Source organism: Astyanax mexicanus, chromosome 21 (genome assembly GCF_023375975.1).
Source record: "Astyanax mexicanus isolate ESR-SI-001 chromosome 21, AstMex3_surface, whole genome shotgun sequence".
Taxonomy (NCBI): domain Eukaryota; kingdom Metazoa; phylum Chordata; class Actinopteri; order Characiformes; family Acestrorhamphidae; genus Astyanax; species Astyanax mexicanus.
The window spans coordinates 17,334,826-17,361,087 of NC_064428.1; the positions used below are offsets into that span (position 1 = coordinate 17,334,826).

The window sequence follows — 26,262 nt, forward strand, 5'->3', positions numbered from 1 at the left end:
CTGGTGGAGTGTTTATAACCAAACAGATCGTATTTTCTCATCCTCTTTAACTCATAATCTTTAATAAACAGTGATAATAGAACTGTGGTATAATCGCAATAATACACTTGAGGTTTGTGCTATAATGTGTAATATTGGCATAGCTGTGCTGATCTACAGTACTCAGCCTGTGGTCTTGTGTCTACAACAGCAGTGCCAATATTACACATTATATCACTCCCTCTTGTGTGTTGTTATTTAATTATAAATCTAGAATGTAGAAAAAAAAGGACATGGAGCTCTTAGATCAACATACACTGCCATAAAGACCATATCTTTTTCAGGAATGTCCATGCATTTTTCAACATGACACTGCAAAGCTACATGCTGCACAGAGGCATGACTGCAGAAGAACAGGGTACGAATACTGGACGGGCCTGCCTGATAGAGAAAATGTAGAGGATTTTGGATATGAAAATGCAAATGAATAAATAAATGCTTTACTCTTCCAACATTTTTTTGGGATGTGTATAAAGGCAAAGTAGATGTAAATTTTTTTTTTTTTTTCTAATTTAGGGTTATATTACCATTCTGTAATGTTGATATTCGAGGCAATACACTCTTTAAACATCTTAAAAAGGATCCATTCAGCCTTAGTTCACTTACATTTTTACAATTTAATTACAGTACATAATTTAAATACATCATCACTGACACTTTATTTTCAGAAGATAATCAATAGTCTTTGCTAAAGCTTTTTATCACCAACATGCTAAAAATGGTAAAACACAAACTGCCTACTGTCAAAACAAACGACGCATATCTAACAAACTGTACATAACCAATGTCATCTTTCTTTTACACTGTCTAAACAAATCTGTGTGTGTGTGAGTAGGTTTGTATTTAGCGCTTTGTGAGGAACAATACCATTGTAAGGGGACATTGTGGGGACACATGCTTGATTGGATCAAATGAAAGGTTAATAATCTTAAGGAAAAGCTAATGTAGCACAACAGCATTCAGTTACAATTAAACAGAAGCAAAAAAACAATTCTCACAAAGACATGAATACAAAACAGCATATACAGTATGTGTAAGGGTGTGTGTGTGTGTGTGTGTGTGTGTGTGTTCACCTGAGCATAGGGAAATAAAAGCATGAGAGAAATAGGACATCACTCGTAGCCAGAGGAGGAGGCAGCTGGCATACACACGCCAGAATCTGTAGCAACACACACACACACACACACACACACTGAATTTATGTTATTAAGAAATAATAAGGAAAATTTCATCGTTTATTGTAAGATTTCAGACTCCACAAAGATCATATTTTCTCAGTTTAATCAATTTATATTTTCACTTTTTATTTCCTGTCATGCACCCTGACATGGAAAAAAACATGGCAGTGTGGACAATTATAATGAGAAATCCAGTGTGAAATAGACTTGGGTTGTAGTGAATCATGATAACGAATACAGACTTTTGTCAAATAGCCCACCTCCATTCACAGCACTTTTATCCAATGTTTCCAACATAGTGTTGCTTGTGTGTACTGTGTGTATAAACACTGTATTTTAATAAACTATCTGTGCATTTTCTACATTCTCAGTGCCTTATTTTAAATGTCAGGACCCTCAGAAATCTACCAATGAAATGTGGAGCTACTTTGAGCTTGTTAATGGTGTAAAAATAGTGATTCATTTGTATGGGTAACATTACGCCTCTATAATTAGCATTGTAAGCCTGTTGGGAGCATCAGCTAAAAAACGATGTGTTTCAGAATTAAACAGAGGAGGACTATTCACTACAACCATATTAATACTTGCTGAACATGCAGCAAGTGTCTTCATTCCTTAAAAAAAGTCTGAAGGTTGTGATGTCACTGATGTAAAACATTACTTTCTTAAAGAGGCAGTTATCTCAAGATGACGGGGTGGACAGTAAATTCTTGGACATGTTTAAATAGTATAATATTTTTGTAAAAATAACTCATGAATAACTGGAATACCTTAATAATAATAAAAAAAAAAGCTTCTAAAAATATATTTTTCAAAGGTTATTTTTTACCCATTTAAAAGAATTGTTCAACTTAACCAGGTAGCACTGCGGACCTGGCAAAAGTAAGCCCCACATTAAAGAAATTGCATAGAGAACTTTATAAAATGGGCACAAAATGCTTTAAAGGGAAGGTTAATAACATGTTTACTCCGACTAAATCTTGAAAAATTGGCTCCGGACATTAAAGGCATATTGATATTGACCCATTTAAAAATGCTTTCACCATGTTGATTCTAACCACAGAAGTGAAGAGTGAAGAGAACTGCAAAATTATCTCAATAAACATTCATAAGGAATGTAAATTTAATTAATTCTTCAGTTTTAGAGGAAGGAAAAACAAGCCTTTACACAGGATGCACTGAACTGTGAATACATACACTTCCAGTCAAAATTTTGCCCACACCTTAAGTTCAGTGTTTTTCCATTATTTCAAAATGTTCTGCATTGTAGAATAATACTACAGTCATCCAAACTATGAAGAAAAACATACTGATTTATTTAGCGAAAAAAGTGTTAAACAAACTAGAATCTGTTTTATATTTTAGATTCTTCAAAGAAGCACCTCTTGTTTAGATTATGATAGCTTGGCACATCTTGTCTGGATTTTCTCAGTCAGTTTTATGATGTAGAGTCACCTGGAATTCAGGCTTTCAGTTAACAGCTGTGCTGAACTCATCAAGAGTTATTTACTTGAATTTCTTGCCTCTTAATGTGTTTGAGAGCATCAGTTGTAAAGTTGTGAAGAGGTAGAGTTGGTATACAATGAATACCATATTATGGTAAGAACTACTCAACTAAGTAAAGAAAACTGGATTAGATTTTGGTTTGTTTAACACTTTAAAGTTACTACATGATTCATTATGTGTTCTGTTATAGTCTGGGTTTAGAACAAACTGATCTGGTAAATTGTATATTCTAACACATACTCTATATTGATCTGGTGTATATGTGTAAGTGTGTGGTATGTATGTAAGTTTGTGTGTGTGTGTGTGTGTGTGTGTAAATGTATGTATAACTGTGTGCCCAGATACGGATTGGCACTCTGTCCTAGGTAAATGCTGTAGTGCCCGATGCAGTCCTTCAGGTGGACGGGGTTGTTTCCTGTTGAGAGTAAGCTGTGCACAATTCGCTGTCACTTCTCACCGGTGTGTGTGGATTAGTGTTGATGTGTAATGTGCTTGTGTGTAAAACGTGTAAATTCTAAAGCGTCCTTGGGTTTCTAGAAAGGCGCTATATAAGTTAGGTGTCTTCAGCATTACTTTAAAATAAAGGAAAAAAAGAAAAACATTGCATGAGAAGATGTGTCCAAACTTTTTACCGTACTAGAACGAACAAAAGATGTTTACCCGGATTAGATGAAAAAAGCTCCAGCCTGCTTCAAAACACTGATCAACCATATAGGCTACTGTACATATGACAGATTAATATGGTAAATTGAGTAAAAATGAGGTACCTGGATCAGAACAAGTGAGAGCTGACACTGTAGCAGAAACAGAAAGCATTTTCGGATGCCAGCTGTAATGTGTCGTGCCTGAAAACGAGAATCTTTTATTAGCACAAAATATATAAGAAATATTTTTAAATGTTTTTGTATGTAGTTTAAGCATATAAGCATTACAGTGTTTAATAAGATAGTCCTGTAAAACTGCAAATAATAACATAATCAAATAATAATAATAATAATAATAATAATAATAATAATAATAATGATAATCAGTAGAAAGATGATAAATTAAAATAAAATAAAAAAATGAATGAGAAATGAGAAAATAACAACTTCAAAAATCTTTGCTAAAAATGTATATTTATTACAGCCTGTTATAAAAAAAATAAAATGAATACAAGACGAATACATTTTAAAAGTACATCATTTAAATTAATAACTTTGATGTAAAGATACCAAATTTAAATAGATCAAGAAAGTTCCTTCACACTCCAAAAATCTATTGTCTATTTGTTTTTATCTAAGCCCAACTGTCTGGATGCACCTGCTTGATGAGTTTGATGACTTTGCTGTTGTCCTGGTGGTGGAGCTGCACTGTGCAGGCCAGCCCACAGATGGCACTGGAGATCTGGGTCAGGCTCACAGAATCTCTGGACTCTGGAAGCCTCTGAGGCACATCTGAACAGGACTGACCACAGGTAGGAGCCAGCGGCTCTAAAGCAATACTGCTCACAGTGAGGACAGAACGATTACAACAGATTAAAATACACATTAGATCTCTTATCAGATTATCTGACCAATCAGAAGAAAGATCACCTGATGTCACTCTGCAGAAAGATGCCATTGTTGTTGATGTTCTGACTGCTGCCCAGACAGCACACCACTTCTCCATACTCCTGCATAATACATACCATCTCACACTCAGCTACAAAACACACACATACACACAAACACACACACATATTTGCATATATTTTAGAGGCACCACTCATGAGGTAGGGAAGTATCTAACAGTTCAGTTGTGTGCTTTCATTCATCATGTCTGTTTATGTCAGTTGATGCAAATAAACTTATTAATGAAAAAAAAACACACACACACACACCAATTACAAGTTATAGAATGGAATGAAACAGTACAGAAACAGTACGAGTGATTCAAAGCCTAGTTTAGGGAGCATAGCTTAGTATAGGGTAGTATAGGGAGTAAAGCTTAGTGCTGGTTAGTATGGGGGTATAGGTTAGAATTAGGAGTATAGCTTATTATTAGATAGTATGGGATATAGATTAATATCGAAAGTATAGCTTAGTATTGGGTAGTATAGGTGGTATAGGGAAGTAGCAGGAGCATAGCAGGAGTATAGCTTAGTATTGGGTAGGTGGTATAGGGTAGTAGCAGGAGTATAGCTTAGTATTGGGTAGTGTAGGTGGTATAGGGAAGTAGCAGGAGCATAGCAGGAGTATAGCTTAGTATTGGGTAGGTGGTATAGGGTAGTAGCAGGAGTATAGCTTAGTATTGGGTAGTATAGGTGGTATAGGGTAGTAGCAGGAGTATAGCTTAGTATTGGGTAGTATAGGTGGTATAGGGTAGTAGCAGGAGTATAGCTTAGTATTGGGTAGTATAGGTGGTATAGGTTAGTAGCAGGAGTATAGCTTAGTATTGGGCAGTATAGGTGGTATAGGGTAGTAGCAGGAGAATAGCTTGTTATAGGGTAGTACAGGCTGTATAGGTTATACTTGGGGGTATAGCTTAGTACTGGGTAGCATAGGTGGTATAGGGTAGTAGCAGGAGTATAGCTTAGTATTGGGTAGTATAGGTGGTATAGGGTAGTAGAAGGAGAATAGCTTGTTATAGGGTAGTACGGGCTTTATATGTTATCCTTGGGGGTATAGCTTAGTATTGGGTAGCATAGGTGGTATAGGGTAGTAGCAGGAGTATAGCTTAGTATTGGGTGGTATGGGGGTATAGGGTAGTATCGGAAGTATAGCTTTGTATATGGTAGTATAAGAATTAAAGGGTAGTTTTGGGTACTGGGTAGCTTCGGGACTATAGCTTAGTATGTGGTAGTATAGGGAATATAGAGAAGTATAAAAAGTATAGCTTAGTATAGGGTAGTATCGGGAATATAGCTTAGTATAGTGTATTATAGGGGTATAGGGTAGTATCGGGAGTATAGCTTAGTATAGTGTATTATAGGGGGTAAAGGGTAGTATCAGGAGTATAGCTTAGTATAAGGTATTATAGGGGGTAAAGGGTAGTATCAGGAGTATAGCTTAGTATAGGGTATTATAGGGGGTATAGGGTAGTATCGGGAGTATAGCTTAGTATAAGGTATTATAGGGGATATAGGGTAGAATTGGGAGTATAGCTTAGTATAATGTATTATAGGGGGTATAGGGTAGTATCGGGAGTATAGCTTAGTATAGGGTATTATGGGGGTATAGGGTAGTATCAGGAGTATAGCTTAGTATAGTGTATTATAGGGGGTAAAGGGTAGTATCAGGAGTATAGCTTAGTATAAGGTATTATAGGGGGTATAGGGTAGTATCGGGAGTATAGCTTAGTATAGGGTATTATAGGGGGTATAGGGTAGTATCGGGAGTATAGCTTAGTATAGGGTATTATAGGGGGTATGGGGTAGTTTCGAGAGTATAGCTTAGTATAGCGTAGTATAGGAGGTATAAGGTAGTATCGGGAGTATATTTCAGAATAGCATTATATATGGGGTATAGGGTGGTAAAGGGAGTATGGTATAGTGTAGGGTAGTATAGGGAGTATAGCTTAGTATATGGTAATATGAGGGTATAGGGTAGTATCAGGAGTATAGCTTAGTATAGTGTATTATAGGGGGTAAAGGGTAGTATCAGGAGTATAGCTTAGTATAGTGTATTATAGGGGGTAAAGGGTAGTATCAGGAGTATAGCTTAGTATAAGGTATTATAGGGGGTATAGGGTAGTATCGGTAGTATAGCTTAGTATAGGGTATTATAGGGGGTATGGGGTAGTTTCGAGAATATAGCTTAGTATAGCGTAGTATAGGAGGTATAAGGTAGTATCAGGAGTTTAGCTCAGAATAGCGTTATATATGGGGTATAGGGTGATAAAGGGAGTATGGTATAGTGTAGGGTAGTATAGGGAGTATAGCTTAGTATATGGTAATATGAGGTGTATAGGGGAGTATAGGAAGTATTGTTTGGTATAGGGTAGTATAGGAAGTAAAGCTTAGTATAGAGTAGTACAGAATTTGGGGAAGTATAGAGACTACAGCTTAGTATAGGGTAGTATAGGCAGTATAGGTTATTATATGCAGTATAGGGTTGTATAGGGTAGTATAGAGTAGTCTGAGCTCGTATAGGGTAGTATGGGTAGTATAGGGAGTACAGAGTAGTATGTAGAGTAAAGGGGGTATAGGGGTGTATAGGCAGTGTAGGGTAGTATAAGAAGAATAGAGTAGTAAAGGGTAGTATGGGGTAGTTTGGTGTAGTATATGGTAGAATAGGGTAGTATGAGGTAGTTTGTAAAGGGAAGTATCAGTAGTATATAGTACTAGGAGATATTGTCTCTCACCAGGAGGTACACTACCCAAATGTATCCTCTGAGAACCTTTTTATAGGCCCTCTTGTGGCGAGATCCAGTGTCTAATCAGACCACACCTCTAATCATTTACTGTAAATACAGTATTTTCCTTAGACATAACTGTGGGGGTTACAGCAATCTGAGTGCATTACTATATATATTTTTGTCAGTGAGTGTATATTAATGATTAAAATGTCTAAATAGCTCTTTATAAAGGCTGTGAGAGTGTGACACCTACTCTGAGACGTGCAGTCTGTGAAGAGAGGCACCAATAATGGAACGTTATCAATGTTCTCCAGGTGAGGCCGGACGTTCTCAATGCCTTTAGGAAGCTTGGCCTGTAAACATAGTGCACTTGGTTAGTTTTGAGTTAATTCATGGTGGATTCAAGGTTGGGCCTTGGCTTAGGTGTAAAGTTGAGTTCTACCAAAAATCAGTTGAAGGAAAACTTCGGTGTAAAATGGATTTTGGGTGTATTAAATCATGATAAAAAGGCCTTACCTTTGTTAAAGAGCCCACCTCCATTCTCCTGCAGCTTTCTGAGCTCCTGTATTTTGTGCACTTTGCCCAAACAGGCTTTAGAACTGATGATACAGGGCATCTTGCGTCTTGCGCCTGCATATAAATGTCTTTTTCTACCATTATCCAGGCTCAAAGTAGCTCCACAATTCACTTCACTTCAAATTTAAAAGGAGGCATTTTTTTAGAACTTTAAAACTGTACAAGAAGTTTATTAAAAGCTACTGTTTACATCATATTGCGTAGCATAGCATCGTTGAGCAGATTGCAAGAGTAATTCCTTGGAAATGCATGAATTCCAGCTGTTGCTGAAAATATCTGGTTTCTGACGATATTAGAATGCAAAGAACCAACAACAAATAACATAAACATTGCTCAAATTTTTTTACTATTTGTGCTCTAAGGTTGACTTATTATGACTTAAATTTCAGATGGCAGCGCCTGGACATTTACCTACACTATGGTATGAAAACAGTGGCTTTTAATAAAATTCCTTATTTTAAAGGTCACGTCTTTCCAGATTCTACCAATGAAGTGCAGAGCCTGAATAACGGTGGAAAAAGCGATTTATCTGCAGGGGAAAAATATGCCCCATATCATCCGTTCTAAAAGCCTGTTTGGGCAAAGTGCACAGAATGCTGGATTTTAGAAAGCTGTGGGAGAGCGGAGGTGGGCTATGGAACAAAGGTGAGTACTTTTTTATCACGTTTTAATACACCCAACCACTGCAACCAGCCTGCAGAGAAGCTGGTCCTGGAGTGGCTTCACTTCTGAGAAACGTAGTGCTCTCTCTCTCTCCATGTTTTTCTACAGTCATGCTATAAAAGCAAATGTATCCTACATACAAACAGCTCTACCATTACCAACATATAGCTCAATAGATAGCATCTGGTACCATCCCACAGGAACCATGGAAGTATCATCTCCAGAAACTGCATTACATAGCAGCTCTGAGATCTCCAGCACCATCTCCACTGTATAATAACACATCATCAGTTCCGCTGGATTGGCCATATTATATGACCGCCTGAGGACCACTTGCTACGCCAAGTCCTATATGGACAGTTACATCTGGGGCAGCGTTTAGCTGGGGGGCTGATACATGGATCAGTTCTTATGAGTCTAAAGGAAATGATTGAATTCTATGGTATATCTCAGCCTGAAGCATGTGGATCTGGATCGATCTGGCTGGATACAGTACTGTACTAAAATAATGATCATATGTACCATTTCTCTAGGAAACCCTAGTTTAGTCTAGTTCCCACATCTACAGACTCTACAATCACACAAAACATTACAACAGACATCAAATATGTATTCATAATACATGATGATCTATACATAGGAACTTATAGTATATGTATGTGGGTCAATATTAAAGTGGTAGTCCGTATTATTTGGTTTCTAAACTGAAAGCCACATTTCCACATTTCTGAGTGGAGAAGAGATTAAATATTGTGTTTAATGGTACCAGTTTGCTGAAACGACCACCCCTGCTAAGCCTAATATATTCATTCTAAAAACTGGGGTGTCGGTCGTTTTTCGCAGGAGTTCTTCTTCTGGCCACGTCCCGCGTCTTTATGTACTTACGTCACACGTACAGCCTCTAAAAGAGGATCCGGCTTAGTTTTACTCAACGTGAGCGGCTGGTGGAGCAACGGAGACTTCAGAAGGGGAAACTCAGAGCTCAGTAGCTCATTCACTCATAGTAAAAACAAAGAAACGAAGGAGTGAAGTTTCTGACTGAGCGCTCTCTCTCTCTCTCTCTCTCTCTCTCTTTCTCTCTCTCTTTTTCTCTGACTGAACATAACCTGGAATCGGATTCATCCGCTCTGAAAGGAGACCGCATCACACCCTCCCAGTTTAAAATGATTTTTCTGCATCCTCTGTGCAATTACCCTTTTAGAATAAGTAATATACATTATTCATTTAGCTATTTTCATAAAAAAATATCAAGCTATTTAAAGGGTAACTAAACCTACAAATTTTAGGGTGGGGTAGTTACAGAGGGGCACTGGATGATGTACTGGTTTAGGGGTGGGGCAGGAGGTAGAGCTGATTGGCTGAGCTGCAGCAGCAGCAGTGTGCCTCTGATAGCAGTAAGACCTAGAAGGTTGGATGTCAGCAGGGGGGCGGTATTATTAGTTGATTGATTGATTTGCATATTGTGAGTATCTGCGTATCCACAAGTACACAGAAACATCATCCTCGCCTTAAGTCATCATATTGCCTCCATATAAGGCTGAGGTAAAGTTTAAGATGGTAAAATATAAAGATAATTAAAAAATCTAAATATAATTACAACTCTAGGTCAACCATGTTTTCTTCAAATGGTAATTTCTGCTGAAATTGTGTGCAATGTAATTGGTGCAGCTTGCCATATCAATGATGCATGCAAGTGAAAATGAAAGGTGATTAAGCTGGATGAAATCTGATTTCTTATCAATATTATACATTATACATACATCTTTTTCAGACTATAAGACAATAATCCTTTGACTTTCCCAGAAATCGACAGTGAGCTTTAAAATGCAGTGTATGAATTCTACTAGTCAGGTATTAAGGAGCAGTAATGTTAACTATAAAGGTGAGTTTTCAGTGGTGTTTCTCCAGCACTAAGGCTGGGTGCAGCAGAATTAGCGCTCTGGGTATCCGGAACACTCAGGGCTCCTCAGTCCGCTAATGGATCACATTTATGTCCTGCTAGCATTGAGGTTAGCGGCTAATACTAATGCTGCTGAACCCAGCCTTAGTGCTGGAGAAACTTCACTGAAAACTCATCCTTAGACAAAGTATTGGAAATCTAAGCTCACTGTAAATAAACGAAAGCACTTTACTCACCCAAAAAAACAGTTTTCATGAGAGAAATCTGTGAAGATTAACATCCAGTGCTACAGTTTCGTTTAAGTAGGCTCTTTCCCCAGATTCCCCATTAGAAGGGAAACATGGAGACACACTTGCTCACTTTGATGTAGGCTTCCTTACCAGTGTCGCTTAATGTGCCTTATAATCCTGAGCACCTTATTTGGTTTATTTGTTGATGATCACATTAATGAAAGAAGTAAAACACCCACTCAGATATCCTGTCATAAGCTGAACTGTATTTAATAAAATATACTGTAGAGTAGCTCAGTTACAGTCTACACTAGGTACACATGGTAGAATCTCCTAGTGGTATTTATGTGTTTTGGCCTGTCTTACCCTGTTTAAATCCTCTATCAGACATGCTCCGTCATGCTCCATAGCTCTTGATTCCACCTCATCGCTGCCCCGATCTCCAAGCAGACATGAGTCTTCTAAGGCAGATTGAAATATATGAACCAAAATGCTAAACCAATCCAATCCAAACTATCTCTGTAGAGCACACCAGGGTTTAGGCCCCACCTTCAGCCCTTTCTGGCATTTCAATGTTTTCTGGATCAAGAGGGAAGCATTCCGACTGCAGGGAGATGTGGCAATTCCATCCTGTTTCAAGACCCATCTTTTCAGCAAACACCTAAACAAAGGACATTGAATTTATCACAATGAGATAAATTTGACAACCTCAAATCAGAAAAAGATGGAACAGTATAGAAAGTAATATTAATTGCAGACTGGATAAATCCTAGATATTTTATATTTTAGATATATCAGACCTGCAGCCATTCCAAGACAAGTTGGAATAATAAAGCATTTAATACTTTGTAATGTTGCCATTCTTTCTCACAACACTGCAAAGACCTTTGGCACTGAGGATACGAAGCAATAAAGTGTTTCAGGTAGTTTTTGGACCATTTTTCCTGCAGACATGTCCAAGTGTTATGGTGGCGTGGTAGCTTAATGGCCTCCCTGCACTGATGTGTTGGGCTCAAGTCCCTATCTGACCGCAGTTTCCATGTTCTCCCCGTATCTGCATTGGTTTCCTACATGGACTTTGATTTTCCTCATTTTTAAAGACTGCACCTTCCATTGACAAAGTTTTGTTTTGTACTAAATGATGCTTACACTAACCTGTTGACATCAACATGAACAACATCATGTTTGAAATCACATAATTATACTCTCCTTATTACCATCCCTACATTGTTCCTGCCCAAACCTATTTTGGAATGTATAGCAGGCCTATTATATTATTAAATGTATATTAACAAATTAAATGAAGTTGAGCACACAGTGATTTTTTCATACTGGTCCAACTTTTTTCAGATTTGAGGTTGCACCCCTGACACCTCCAGGTGTGTTTATGGCTGTTTAGAGCATTTTCATGTCCTCACTTTGCTCCGAACCTCCTCCTCGTTGGAGAAATAAACGAAGCGAATGCATGCGCTGTCCAGTCCAGAGATAAGCCTGATCATATCGGGTCGTGCCTGATACTGAGAAGAGACCAGTCCTAGAAATACCTGCTGCCTGAGGGGAGATAAAGAAATGTCCCCTACAAAAACACAACACACAGACACAAACACAAAAACAGGCATTATTCATATGGATGATTTCAGGTAAATGTCTACCTTTTGTTTATATACACATTGACAAAAACATGTGCAGCAAGAATGAGTTGTTCAGTGGAATAAATCTTTATACAATGCCTGGCCAGAAAAAGTTCACACACTCTAATAATTGGTTTGACTGCCTCTAGCTTTGATTATGGTTTACACATTAGCTGTAGCATTGTTTCCAGAAGCTTTTACAATGCCACAACATTCATTTCTGTCCATAGTTGCATACATTTTCCCCCCAAGATCTTGTATGGATGACAGGAGATTAGAACCACTGTGCAATGGGCTTTAGGTCTGGACTCTGTGGTGACCAATTTCATAAATTCTAGCAATATGGCCGTACCATCAGGGAAGAAAAAAATCAATTGATGGAATAAGCTGGTCTATATTCAGTATATTCAGGTAGTCAGCTGACCTCATTCTTTCAGCTAGAACCTAGACCTGACCAGCTGCAGCAACCCTCAATGGCAGTTGCCCTACAGGCTTGTACAGTAGGCACTAGGCATGATGGGTAGATCATTTTAGGCAGCTCTTTTCTTACCTTGATGCTCCATCAGTCTGGAATAGGGTAAATTTGACCTTCTTCCATTGATCCAGAGTACAAACTTTATGCTCTCTAGCTAATGTTGTTGGTTAGCCTCACAGCTATTTGCCTTGCTTTTGTTTCAACATGGGCACAGAGTGAATAAGGTGCATTAAAGGTGCATATTCCTGAGTTCTAGTGGTGTCTCAGTCCAGCAGCTGACAGCTGGGCAAAATGTCTTCAAGTGCTTTGTAAAAGCATGTCTATCAGTTACCGATCTCTCACCAAGAGGTACACTATGCAAAAGTAGCCTCTGAGCTTTTTTATAGAGCAGTCAATGAGGCATTTTTTATGCCCTCTTGTGTCAAGACCCAGTGTCTGTAGTCGTTGACTTACAGTTTTTGCCTAAGACAGAACTTTCCCATATTTTAAAGCAATCCAGGATCTGGTACTTTGTTTTTGTCAATAAGTGAATTCTACATTTGTGGATAGAACTTATCAACAAGATCTATCTAAGAATCTATACACCAAGACAACAAAAATAGGCATGCCTTCAGAGGTCTGCTGTTAAACAACAAAAAAAGAGGGTACCACTTTATAATAAGACTACCTTTCTAAAGGGTTTATAAATGGTTTACAACTAGTTTATTAATGGTTACTAATTAGGTTGTAAATGCCTTAAAACTCATTAATAATCAGTTATAACACACACGTAGAAAGGGCAACAATATAGATGGCTGTGGGTTCACTATTTGGCAAACAACAGGTCATTGTTGCTTCATCTACGTATGTGTTATAACTGATTATTAATGCTTTTTAAGGCATTTACAACCTAATTAGTAACCATTAATAAACTAATTGTAAACCATTTATAAACCTTTTATAAAGGTAGTCTTATTATAAAGTAGTACCAAAAAGAGTTTGTACCTGATGTTTCATCACTGTGACTGAGGGGCAGTTCCACACACATTCCATCTATCTCAGGCTCGTAAGGTTGGAGCAGGGGCTTAAACGACACGGCTACACACTGACCCGCCATGCAGGAGCGCTGGTAAAAATCCACCACCTTCTTCCTGTGCACGCACACACACGTTATGCATGCATCAGTAACAAGCATTTATCTCCACTAACACTACTACTCATGCACTCTATTTTTACCCAAACAGAGTATCTGACCTGTCAGAATCAGTCAGAAGCTGAAGATCCTCTCCGTCCCAGAATTCCGTACACGTTCCCAGGACGACATCAGCAGATCCATAAGAGAAAAGGTGTAGGTCACCTGGAGGCCAAAATAGTTTTAACATAACTATCACATGATCTCAGATCTGAAGAGCGATGTGAGGATAATAAAAAGCCTGTATTCTAAATTGTTCTTGTATTTTACTGCAGCATGTTTCATCACGTCCATGTCCACGTGTTTGCATGTTTATTTAGCAAAAACAGTCATAACTGACCTTCTTTTAGTCTCTGTAAATGCATTAGAAATAAATATGAAGTATTCATTACTGTAATGTTGATACTGATTTACAGCTCTGGAAAAAATTAAAAGACCACTTCAGTTTCTGAATCACTTTCTCTGATTTTGCTATTTATAAAGACTACATTTTCCAATATGCACCTGTGCTCTTCCCTCCACATCACATGACTGTTCCAATTGCCATTTCCTGTTTCTCCTTGCATAAATACCCCTCTGTTTCTGTTCTGTTAAATCTATTTTCATAGCTCTTCTACCCAGTGTTTCTTTTGTACTTTAAACTTTTTTGTTGCCGACCTGTTTTTTACATTTTGTCTCCTCTTTAGCCTAGATTTTTTTTTATAAGCTTCTCTTAGTGTAGACGATGCTTTGTTTTTTGACTATTTCTTTGCCTTGCCCTCTTGCTCTGTTTTGGATCTCCTGTGTTTGACCTCTAGCCTGCTTTCTCTGATACGTTGTTTATTGCTGCTCTATTGACCATGCCTGTCCCACGCAACTCTTGTAGGTTTTACCATTTTACTAATAAACTTACCTTAGGTACCTGCGCATGTCTACATCTCGCCTAATATAGAGCTTAGATTCTCTGCCTCAAACCTGACCCAAACTCGAGCCAGGTCGGGTTCCAGAAAATAGTGATGATCACAATATAGCTATGTAACCAATTATTATTATTTTACTTTCAGTATTAAAACCGAAAGTAAAAAAACATTTTTGTTAACTGAAACTAATAAAAACGGTAATTAAAAGAAAAAACTTAACTAACTGGAACTGTATTGTGTGTTTATAAAACTAACTAAAACAAACTGAAACTACCCATAGAATAATCTTCGTTTTCGTGTTTGTTCATGTATTTATAAGCACTGTTTGCACTTCAGCGGTTTTACAGCGGGCAGTGTTGTGCCGATTCTGCTCGTGATGGGGAACCGGATTCTACGGGGGTCAGATTTCGGCTCAACAGCGGCAGCGCGCGGCACCACGCAGTTCATGGCATTACTTCATTTTCTTGTTTGTAGCGCTCGCGCTAGCCACGAAATAATGACAGAAAACATTGAAGAAGCTGCATAATTCTGTGAGGGATTAGAATATGAGAGCGAGGGAAATAAAAGCCTGTGTTTTGCAGCGAAACAGGAGATACTAAATAATAACTCAACACAGCTATAAGTCCATTAGAAAAGCAGCTGAGAGAAGCTTTACCTGTGAGTAGCTCATACACCAGAACACCCCACGTGGAGGATAATAATTGATAATTGATAATTTTGGTAAAAATTAGTGAAACCTGTAGAGTTTATTACGTTTTTGAGTTTGTTTCTCAGATTGATCTCCTGATATGATGTGTACAAACAAATAAAAACTAGCAAACCCACTATAAAAATTAAAATAAGAGTACTGGAGGAGAAAAAGTGAAAACAAAGTAAAATTAAACTGTAATGAAAAATTCCGAACTATTATAACCTTGTAAGTAACAAATCAAACTGTCTCAAAAAAGTTGCATGAGTTAGGATGTTATAATCACGCAGCTCTAGGGCTCACGCACACGTGAATTCCTCTACTTGTCCACATTTGACTTGCAGTGCTGTGTGTAGCTGTTCTTAATAAACATTGTTATTAAATAATAGGTCTATGCTTCTTCAGTGTTGCAATGCTCATTAACATTCGGAATAGATTTTGCTGGGGCTGGTTGGGCATGAGCTCAGGCTCATAATGACAGTGTATGGGTCTGGTTGGGCTCGAGCAGAACGTGCACGGGCTCGGGCCGGGTCGGGTCGGATTTTTCGGGCCCTCTCTAAGCTGTAGTCTTGCACGCGTGACATTAATAGCTTAATAGCACAAGTAGAAACATTTACTCTAACAAAAGCAGGACAAACTCTTTTTAATAAAAGCATTGTTTGGCAACTTTCCATCCCTAGATATTCTAAGAAGACTACAGACTGGTATGTGCTTATTTTTGGGTACCAGCGTACAAGTTCAGCCGACTGAATGAAGGAGAAAGAGAAGGTGACGTCAGCTGAACTGAACTATAAAAAGCTCTTCAGTGAGTGTAATGGCATTTTGCACTGAAAAGATTTGGGGTGGATTCATGCATCAGGACAATGGTGTCGCAGAGGGGCAGTGAGTAGTTAGCATGGGCTGATGCAGTTTGACACTGGGGTCTGCTGCGGGGATGACTCACAGAGATGAGTTTAAAGAGGTCAGTCTGAATCTGTGTGTGTGTTCCCCCGCGGTGGTGGAGGGTCGTGACCCGATGTGTGAGTAGCATTGCCGATGAGAACTGAACTGAATCTTTGGTCAAAAATCTAATTCTCATTGTTCTCCTATTAGCCCTTAATGCAGCCGATCAGACGAGGCTCGTCTGGAGTCTGACGTTTGCTTCTATGCACTGTTAGAAAAAGAGTTCTTCAAGGCTTTCTTAGTAAAGGAATGGATTTATACAAAACCATGAGATTTCAGAAAACTTCAGTGGTGTTTTTACATTATTACAGGTGCATCTAAAAAAAAATGAATATCATTGAAAAGATACTTTATTTCAATAATTCAGTTCAAAATGTAAAACCCATATATTATATAGATGTATTACACACAGAATGATCTACTTTAAATGTTTATGTATTTTATTGTTGATGATTATGGCTTACAGCCAATGAAAAACAAAAATCAGTGTCTCCGAAAATTGGAACATTATATAAGACGAATTGGTGCCAAGTGTGCAAAGTCCTGCTGGAAAATGAAATCCTCATCTCCAGAAAAGATTTGTCAGCAGAGTGAAGCATAGAGCGCTGTAAGATTTTCCGGGAAAACACTGCACTGACTTTGGACTTGACAGAACACAGTGGACCAACACCAGCAGATGGCATGTCTCTCCAAACCATCACTGATCATTAGTAAAATTTGCATTTCATTTGTAAATCAAGGGAGTCTGGAGGAAGAGTGGAGAGACACACAGTCCAAACTGCTTGAGGTCAGTGATGGTTAACAAGGGCATGGTTGTCGTTAGACCACAGGACATGTGGACTGCATGGGTTACTCTGTGTTTACAGGCTTTCTTGTGCACCAGCTTCAGAAGAGGCCTCCTTCTAGCACAGTTTCATGCAGGCAGAGTTGATGCAGTGTGTGGGTGTATGGTCTGTGCACTGCAGGCTAACCTCACACTTCTTAAAGCTCTGCAGCAATACTGGCAGCACTCATGCCTTCATGTTTTAAATCCACCCTCCGGATATTATGCTGAACATGTGGACTCATGTTCTTTGGTGGACCCTGGCAAGGCCTGTTCTGAGTGGAACCCATTCTGGAAACTACAGTATGACCTTGGCCATCTTGCTGTATCTCAGTTTTATGGTGTTTTCCTATATTTTTCTATAGCCTTTAGCATTTATGGCAGTTGTCTTGATATTGCTTAGTGGTTGCCAGGGTGTCGCTAGGTGGTTGCTAGGAAGCTGCTTTGCACGAAAAGATAACTGCAGTTATGAGTTTACGAACCTTTTTCCAGTCTTGTGCTGTGAGTAAAAACATTTACATACTTGTATATTTTTGGTGAAGAGGTGGACATGCTAATGAATTATACAGTGTGTATATGTGAGGGTGAATGAGTGTGTGTGTGTGTGTGTGTGTGTGCGCTCACCAGTGTGCGAGTGGTGCGCCAGCAGAGCGATGAGATGTGAGAACGGGAGCCGTCGCATGGACACAGGAGGGGGTGCCAACATCCCTGGCTCACCAGAGCAAGGGATTGTGGGAAGGGTGTAAGCAGCCATGCTCAGCCTCTGCTGGAATGAGTCCTGAGCAGTAGGAGAGAAGCCTTCCAACACACACACACACACGCACACACGCACACACACACACACACACACACACACACACACACACACACACACACACACACACACACACACACACACACATCAATCAAGTTTAGTGTGAACTAAGTGAATATGTGGAGGTGATTTGACTGATGGGGCTTTGATGGTTTTCAGGTTAATGAAGAATTAGAGTGAGCTTATGCTCTAAATGGCACTTCAGATCGATTGAGCAAAGGTGGAACGTGTTTACACACACACACACACACACACACACACACACACACACACACACACACACACACACAAACACACACACCACAAAAAAAAATGTTTTTCACTCTCATTTTGTAATTTTTTCTTTCCCAGTACTAGGAAACCATTCTAAGAAGGATTTGTCCTCCACAATTACCCCCAGTGGAACCATCCACCCCCTACATACCCCAGACAATAAACAATAAACACCTTTAAATACTCAACACACAGTGGTGCTTGTGAACCCTTTAGAATTTCAGATTTTCACACAAGCCCTAAAAGTAGATAAAGAGAACCCAGTTAAATAAATGAGACCAAAATATTTGGTAACACTTTACTTGAATGGTCACTTTTTATGGCCTTGTTGATGCTCATCTGACATTCAACTAACACTGAATTGAATGTCCATTAAGTTTAACTTAACCCTATGTTGAATGTAAATGATTCAAAATAGAACCTAACCCTACACCTAACCCTAACCTTAACCCTTAATCAACCATAAAATCAAACCCTACACCTAACCCTAACCTTAACCCTTAATCAACCCTAAAATCAAACCCTACACCTAACCCTAACCTTAACCCTTAATCAACCTTAAAATCGAACCCTACACCAAACCCTAACCTTAACCCTTAATCAACCCTAAAATCAAACCCTACACCTAACCCTAACCTTAACCCTTAATCAACCCTAAAATCAAACCCTACACCTAACCCTAACCTTAACCCTTAATCAACCCTAAAATCAAACCCAACACCTAACCCTAACCTTAACCCTTAATCAACCCTAAAATCAAACCCTACACCTAACCCTAACCTTAACCCTTAATCAACCATAAAATCAAACCCTACACCTAACCCTAACCTTAACCCTTAATCAACCCTAAAATCAAACCCTACACTTAACCCTAACCTTAACCCTTAATCAACCCTAAAATCAAACCCTACACCTAACCCTAACCTTAACCCTTAATCAACCTTAAAATCGAACCCTACACCAAACCCTAACCTTAACCCTTAATCAACCCTAAAATCAAACCCAACACCTAACCCTAACCTTAACCCTTAATCAACCCTAAAATCAAACCCTACACCTAACCCTAACCTTAACCCTTAATCAACCATAAAATCAAACCCTACACCTAACCCTAACCTTAACCCTTAATCAACCATAAAATCAAACCCTACACCTAACCCTAACCTTAACCCTTAATCAACCATAAAATCAAACCCTACACTTAACCCTTACCCTAACCTTAACCTTAGCTTAAAATCTAACCCTAAACCCAATCCGACAATATTAAGATGAGCGTTTGGATTAGAGTTGAATGTAGGATTTTATTCAATAGAGAATCATTAACTCTCACCTTTTAGTTCATTTGCATTTAATAGACATGTTGTTGAATGTTAGCTGAATGTCAGTTGAGCATCAAAGAGGCCATCAAATGGACCATCCAAGTAAAGTGTTACCAAATATTATACTTGCTTATTTGTTTATTGAGGAAAATGATCCAATATTACATATCTGTAAGTAGCAAAAATATGTGAACCTTTGCTTTCAGTATCTTGTGTGATTTCCCCTTTTTTCCACTAAAGGATTCCAGTAACTGTTGATCAGTCCTAAACGCCGACTTGGACGAGTTTTAGCCCTTCCCTCCATACAGAACAGCTTTAATTCAGGGACATTGATGGATTTTTCACATGAACTGCTCACTTCAGATCCTTCCACAACATTTCCACTGGATTACGATCAGAACTTAAGACCAAGATACTACCACCACCATGTTTCACACATAGAATAAGGTTCTTATGCTGGAGTGCAGTGTTTTCTTTTCTCCAAACATAATGCTTTTCATTTACACCAAAACATTCTATTTTAGTCTCATTCAGTCACAAAACATTCTTCCAACAGCCCTTTGGCATGTCCATGTGATTTTTAGCAAACTGCAGAAGAGCAGCAATGTTTTTTTTTGGAGAGCAGTGGCTTTCTCTTGGCAACCCTGCCATGCACACCATAGTTAAGTGTTCTCCTGATGGTCGACTGTGTTTGTCTATTGTTGTGACTTAAATGAAGATCAGAACACATTTAGTGACCAATTTATGCAGAAATCCAAGAAATCCCAAAGAGTTCACATACTTTTTCTTGCAAATGTAACTGTTGTGAAATGCCTAGGCTTTGCAGCACATGTGAGCAGAACACAAAATGAATGGAGGCCTTTTAGCTAATGAGTTGTATTGAGTGTCTTGGGTCTGGAAACCTGAGAACCATCAATCCAGACAACCCCCGACTCACCCAGTATCCTCGGAAGCTGATAGAGGCCCCAGGGTGGGCGTACCGGTTGGCACGGGGGGCGTGTGCGAAGCAGGGCGGCGTGAGTGAGGTGATCAGAAAGCCGGAGCACTCTGGCCGCCACCACCGGGTCACAGAGCAGCAGCTGCACGGCCAATCCCAGCGGCCGCAGAGACGGGGCGTGGCGCTCCCACTGCATGTCGTCAAACTGCACCTGAGTGTTATTAAAGTGAGCCTGTCTCACTGACAGACTCAGCATCTCCAGACTGCAGGGGGGGCGTGTCTGAGAAAAGATTGTGGGTTACTGATTTAAAATATCATGCACAGTTTTCGATATGATACTTTCATGGTCTTCTTGTTACCACAACATATGGGATTTCAGATAATCTAAACTGGTCTTTAAAGAAGAAATCTGGTGTGAAATGGACTTGGGGTGTAGTAACACATGATTATGCTCATGCACAGAAATCACTATTTTTAGACTATTACAATCTTAAAGTAGCTCCACACTTCATTTGTAGAATTCTAAATCACAAAAAGTAAATTGATAAGCAATCGAATAGGTAGGACACGGGAAACAGATTGTAAAATTAATTCAGTGCAAATACATAAATATTATAGAGATATTTTTTAGCAACAGCATGCTGTGCCTCGTTTTAAATGTCAGGTCACTCAAAATTCTACCAATGAAGTGTGGAGCTACTTAAGAGCTTGTTAAGAGTATAAAAATAGTGATTTCTTTGCATAGGCAATGCTATATGCCCCTATCACTAGCATTGTAAGGCTGTTGGGAGCACTGATTAAAAGTTCTGTAAATTTAATTTCATGTAAATTTAAGTAACTTCAACTCGGTTTCAAGACTTAAATGTTACACAGAGTAAATAAGTGAACTGAGCTTCAGTCAATCCTTTCTTTTAGTAAACTTTACTTCATTTATTTTTACTGAATCAATCCTTTCTTTTAGTAATCTTTCCTTAATTTCTGCATACAATATTACTTAATTACAATTACTTAATTTTTAATACACATATTACACTGTCTCAACACATGGATGGCATGTAACACATTCTTTTTAGTATACCATGTGTTGAGACAGTGAGTCTTGAGATTATGTAAATATTATGTAAATATTTGAGATTATGTAAATATTATGTAAATCTTTGAGATTATGTAAATATTTGAATGTGTGTTTTAACTAAAATTATATATAATAATATTGTATAAATTAAGTAATTGTAATTAGGTAATATTGTATGCAGAAATTAAGTAAAGTTTAATAAAAGAAAGGATTGATTCAGTAAAAATAAATGAAGTAAAGTTTAATAAAAGAAAGGATTGACTGAAGTTCAGTTCACTTATTTACTCTATGTAACATTTAAGTCTTGAAAGTTGAAGTTACTTTTTTTGAGTAACTTTTATGCATAATTTTTTTCAGTGTAGTAAAGAACACATTACCTTCTTCCGAACATTATTCGGAGGAAGGTGATGTCTATGTCTATTGACATACACATCAACTCTGCCCTTTATTAACCAAAGTGCCCTTTTATTATTTTTACGATTTTACTGAGGCCGGTTTGTAATGATCTTTTGAAAACCTTAGCGAATAAAAACGAGTGAAAACAGAATGCCCTGAAATCAGCTCGCACATACCTGACCTCTCTCTTCCTCTGTCACGTGACCCTGCGCGGCACACTAGATGCGCTGCAGCAGCAGTTCAGTTCAGCGAGTCTTCAGCACAGTACGCACGGCACACATAGGCTTCTTCTCCCCACGTGTCCCACCAGCCACGTAACATACACATCAAGTAAAATCCTACCGTTTGCCCTCTAAGCCCAACCTGAAATTTTTCATTTTGTTGTGCAGTAAAATGTCTCATACAGCACCAAACTACTAAGCATCTTTAGCCGACTGGTCACCAGATAAACTAGCCGCTCTAGCCCAAATCAATGATAGATAACGTGAGGATGACCACATACAGCCCCGGTTCTGGACTGATTTGCTTTGGGGGGCAGTAAAATTAAGTGGGCATGTTGATATTCATGTTGAAGCCAGAAATATATTCAGGGCTTGATTTGTACATATGGTATTGATAAAAAGTGCCCTTTTTCCCCCCTGAGCACTTGCCCTCCGAAATGTCTGTGCACGCCACTGGGTGTGAATATGTCCTTAATTACCTCAAGCAGCTCTTTGGAGCCATTTTCTTCACTGTCTTTCTCCTTTTGTTTCCCTCTTTCTGCTTCGTGAGATTTGTTGATTTGTGTTTTGCTGAAGAACAGAATCTTCTCTGGGTTTGGACTGGGCCAAGACAGGATACCCTGCTTATCAACACAGCACAGCACCTAAAGCACACACACACACACACACACACACACGTGTAAACCCTCCAACTGCCATGCCACATAATTACACATTCACAGTCACTATTGCACTATTGTCTTGTGTCTCTTTGAAAAGGTACATACCTTTTTAAATTAAAATATATACTTAAATACATACTAAATGTACTATTTTGGAACAAATTATGGCAACTTAACTATATTCCAGTTTTAATTAAGCTAGATAACACAACATAAAAGTATTAAATTGTGCTTTTGATTGTGCTTTTTTCGTACATCTTCTGTGAACTTAAGTAGATTTATGTATGTGTTTTTAAACACTTTATTTAATACACTTGAAGCATATTGTAAATATACTACTTTGTGTATTGATACCCATATTATGTACACCTTAATGCTGCTGGAAAAAAATACACTAAAATGCACATTAAGCAGAATTTGATGCCATTACAAATATTTTCTATCAATACAAAATATCATTTAAAGCATGACTCAAAAAAAAACATTTATGGAAATACAAAGAAAGTATATTTAATTTGTATTTTCGTAAAGTATATTAAATTGAAAATGCCATTTTAGTATTCTTTATCTAATTTGAACATACTTTAAATGCTCTTAAGCATACTTCCTTTTCACAAGGGTTGTCTCCTGTATGTCTATTTGTTTCCTTGTTGTATTGTACATTTAAAGTTTCTTATTCTATTTATTTTTATATTTTTATGTTGCTGTACTTGCTGCAACTCTGGGAAGAAGAGACATTCTCTGTATGTCCTGTACATATATGGTATTGACAATAAAACTACTTGACTTGACTTGAAATTAGATCAAATAGCTCAAATAAATAAAAATAAAGTAAAAAACTAGGTTGATAATGACTGGTAATAAACTGAAAACAACAACAAACAGTGTGAGCTTCCCTTTAAATTCTGTGACATTCAAAGTACACAAGAAAGTACAATGAACATGTTATTTTTTCCCTCTTAAGAAGGTCCCTCCCACTAGTTGCTGACAGTAGCCAGCCAGCGAGGTTTGTGATTCCTGCAGTCTGCAAAATATGAAACTTTATCATGAAGTAGGGTTATCCATCATGAAGCCAAAAAGAAAGGAGGGAAAGGAAGAGGAAGAAAAAAACAAGACAGATGTAAGTGATAATGTACACTGGATAAATTAGGCCTATGTGTCTTTTTCAAATTTGGATCTGGGACAATTTTAGGAGGGCGGAGACGGGGGTAGCATTTTGCTTGGAGCCCCCTGTAGCCTGGAAAGTGATGCTGTTGAGCAGAATATTATGGGTTTTGCCTTGTTTATTTCGGGAATCATCCATTTCCTGTAGTGTTTCTGTTCACATCTCATGTGAATAGAGAGATTTTTGGAATCTAAACCATAGCTGTGTTAATCTTGTCTATATCTGTTTGAGTGTTTAAATGTTTAGATGTAGCCATTGCATGACCGGGATTCAAACCAGTGATCTCCCAGTCATAGTGGCAGCACTTTACCACTGGACCACTGGGCCACTTAAAGGATCCCTTAAAAAAAAAGTGTTGGCACATGACTTTGCACAGACCCACCCTAACGTGCCATAGATCCCTCCTTCAGACAAAGTCTAATGGCTAATCCTGCTGTGTACCGTTTGAGGTTCTTAAGCAGATGAACAAAATGGTGGATCTTCAACTAATCTAGTGGGTGGGGCTCTAGTAAGGGTTGACAGGTTATGGGTGGTGCCACGGTGGTTCTATGCAGGTTTCCTTATTGTGATGTCACAATAAGTGAGCCATCCAAACAGTTCATAGAAACAAATGATGCCTGACAGCAAACTCTTTCAACTGATTCGCAAAATAAAGGATGTATGGATGAAAAAAAAATACAAAAGCATGCAAAAAGTGAGTTTTACATAAAATCCCCTTTTTAATAAATAGATGTACCAATAGTTTTGTCCATGTAGTGTAGATATGTGACTAAAAAAAGAGTCTTCGTCCAGAATATATACAATAAGTGGATCAAATCTGTGGACGGTGGTCCACTCTCAGCACAGCAGGAGTGATCACATGACATCTGGTATCGGACACAGCGGTGCCACCCAAAAATATCCAGCCAAGACTCGACTCTGCAGCCAAAAACTGGCCACTGATGAAGGGCAAGAGGATGACTAACACAAACTGGGCACCAACAGATGGGCTGTAGTCTCTACTGTACACCAGAAAGCTGGGTTTCTGATAAAGTGGCTGCAGTTTTTCCAGTTTTTGTACTCAAATTCTTTATTAGACTCCAGAAAAAAAAATTTAATTGTAGTGCACTGAAATACAAGACGGTGTGCAGCAGCTGGAAAGCAGTGGTCCAATGATATTAGATATTAACACACACACACACTCACACACACACACAGACACACACACACACACACTCTTACTGTGACGGAGCCCAGGCTGTGCAGTAGACTGGCTGTGTGACACAGGCTCACAGACTGACCTCCAAGCACAGTGAGAAACGTTCTGCAGGTCAGCTTCCACATTTCCTGTTCATCAAAATCAAATTTGACTGGTTTAAAGGGTCATTGCATTTGGTAACACTTTACATTAAGTGTTGACTAACTAACATGAATGAATGCATTAGTTACCATGAATAATACATGAGGTAATACATTAACAATGCTTAGATAATGTTAATTAAACACAGAACTACAGCATTAAATAATGTTACATTCACATTACAAGTGAAACATTAGTAAAGATGAACAATAAATCATACACTTTACTACCATTTACTTTACTAATGTTAAGTAAGCAAGTAACAACTGTGTTAGTGTGTGTGAGTGTGTGCTGGCATTTTTGTTGGAGATCAACTTACATGTAGAAATTGTAAATATAAACTACGATTAACCAATAACGCGGACTCCGGTTTCCTCCCACAGTCCAAAAACATGGAGATCAGGTAAATTGGATACTCTAAATTGCCCAGAAAAATTTATCTGGTGTGTATGTGTAAAGTGTGTGGTATGTATGTAAGTTTGTGTGTGTGTGTGTGTAAATGTATGTATGACTGTGCCCAGATATGGATTGGCTCTGTCCTGGGTAAATGCTGTAGTGCCCGATGCAGTCCTCCAGGTGGACGGTCGTTTCCGGTTGAGAGTACGCTGTGCACTATTGGCTGCCGCTTCTCACCGGTGTGTGGATGAGAGTTAATGTGTAGTGTGCTTGTGGGTAAAATTTGTAAAGCGTCCTTGGGTTTCAAGAAAGGCGCTGTATAAGTTGAACTTTATTCATTTATTCATTTATAATGCCTTTGTTAAGCATTATTAACATTTGTTAAACATTACTAAGCACTTATACAGACAGCTCTGTTCAGTAAAACAAATATACACCTGATGTGAAGTAAAATTAAAATAATTCAAATTCATGAGGAGGTGTATTTCCAATAGAAATAAAAATGTAAAATATATAATATTATATTAGTTAAAAAATAAAATAAAAGAAATGCTGTTCTAATGTGTTTAATTAACATTACCCAGGAATTGTTAATGTATTACCTCATGTCATATTCATGGTAACTAA

The 26,262-nt window shown here is 38.3% G+C and overlaps 1 protein-coding gene across 1 annotated transcript in view; it reads right to left on the bottom strand.

The window, feature by feature from the left end:
• Positions 1 to 20,860, bottom strand: part of LOC103046939 (transmembrane protein 94-like) — a 34,344-nt gene extending 13,484 nt beyond the window's left edge. Inside the window, exons 1-10 of the mRNA XM_049469477.1 lie at positions 20,382 to 20,860; positions 17,663 to 17,836; positions 13,749 to 13,851; positions 13,500 to 13,645; positions 11,828 to 11,985; positions 10,959 to 11,070; positions 10,776 to 10,870; positions 4,026 to 4,406; positions 3,491 to 3,568; positions 1,113 to 1,198 (exon numbers count right to left, since the gene is read on the bottom strand). Of these exons, the coding sequence (XP_049325434.1) occupies positions 1,113 to 1,198; positions 3,491 to 3,568; positions 4,026 to 4,406; positions 10,776 to 10,870; positions 10,959 to 11,070; positions 11,828 to 11,985; positions 13,500 to 13,645; positions 13,749 to 13,851; positions 17,663 to 17,836; positions 20,382 to 20,637 (1,589 nt within the window). The 5' untranslated portion in view covers positions 20,638 to 20,860. The remainder of the gene's footprint in view (positions 1 to 1,112; positions 1,199 to 3,490; positions 3,569 to 4,025; positions 4,407 to 10,775; positions 10,871 to 10,958; positions 11,071 to 11,827; positions 11,986 to 13,499; positions 13,646 to 13,748; positions 13,852 to 17,662; positions 17,837 to 20,381) is intronic.
• Positions 20,861 to 26,262: the final 5,402 nt, after the last annotated feature.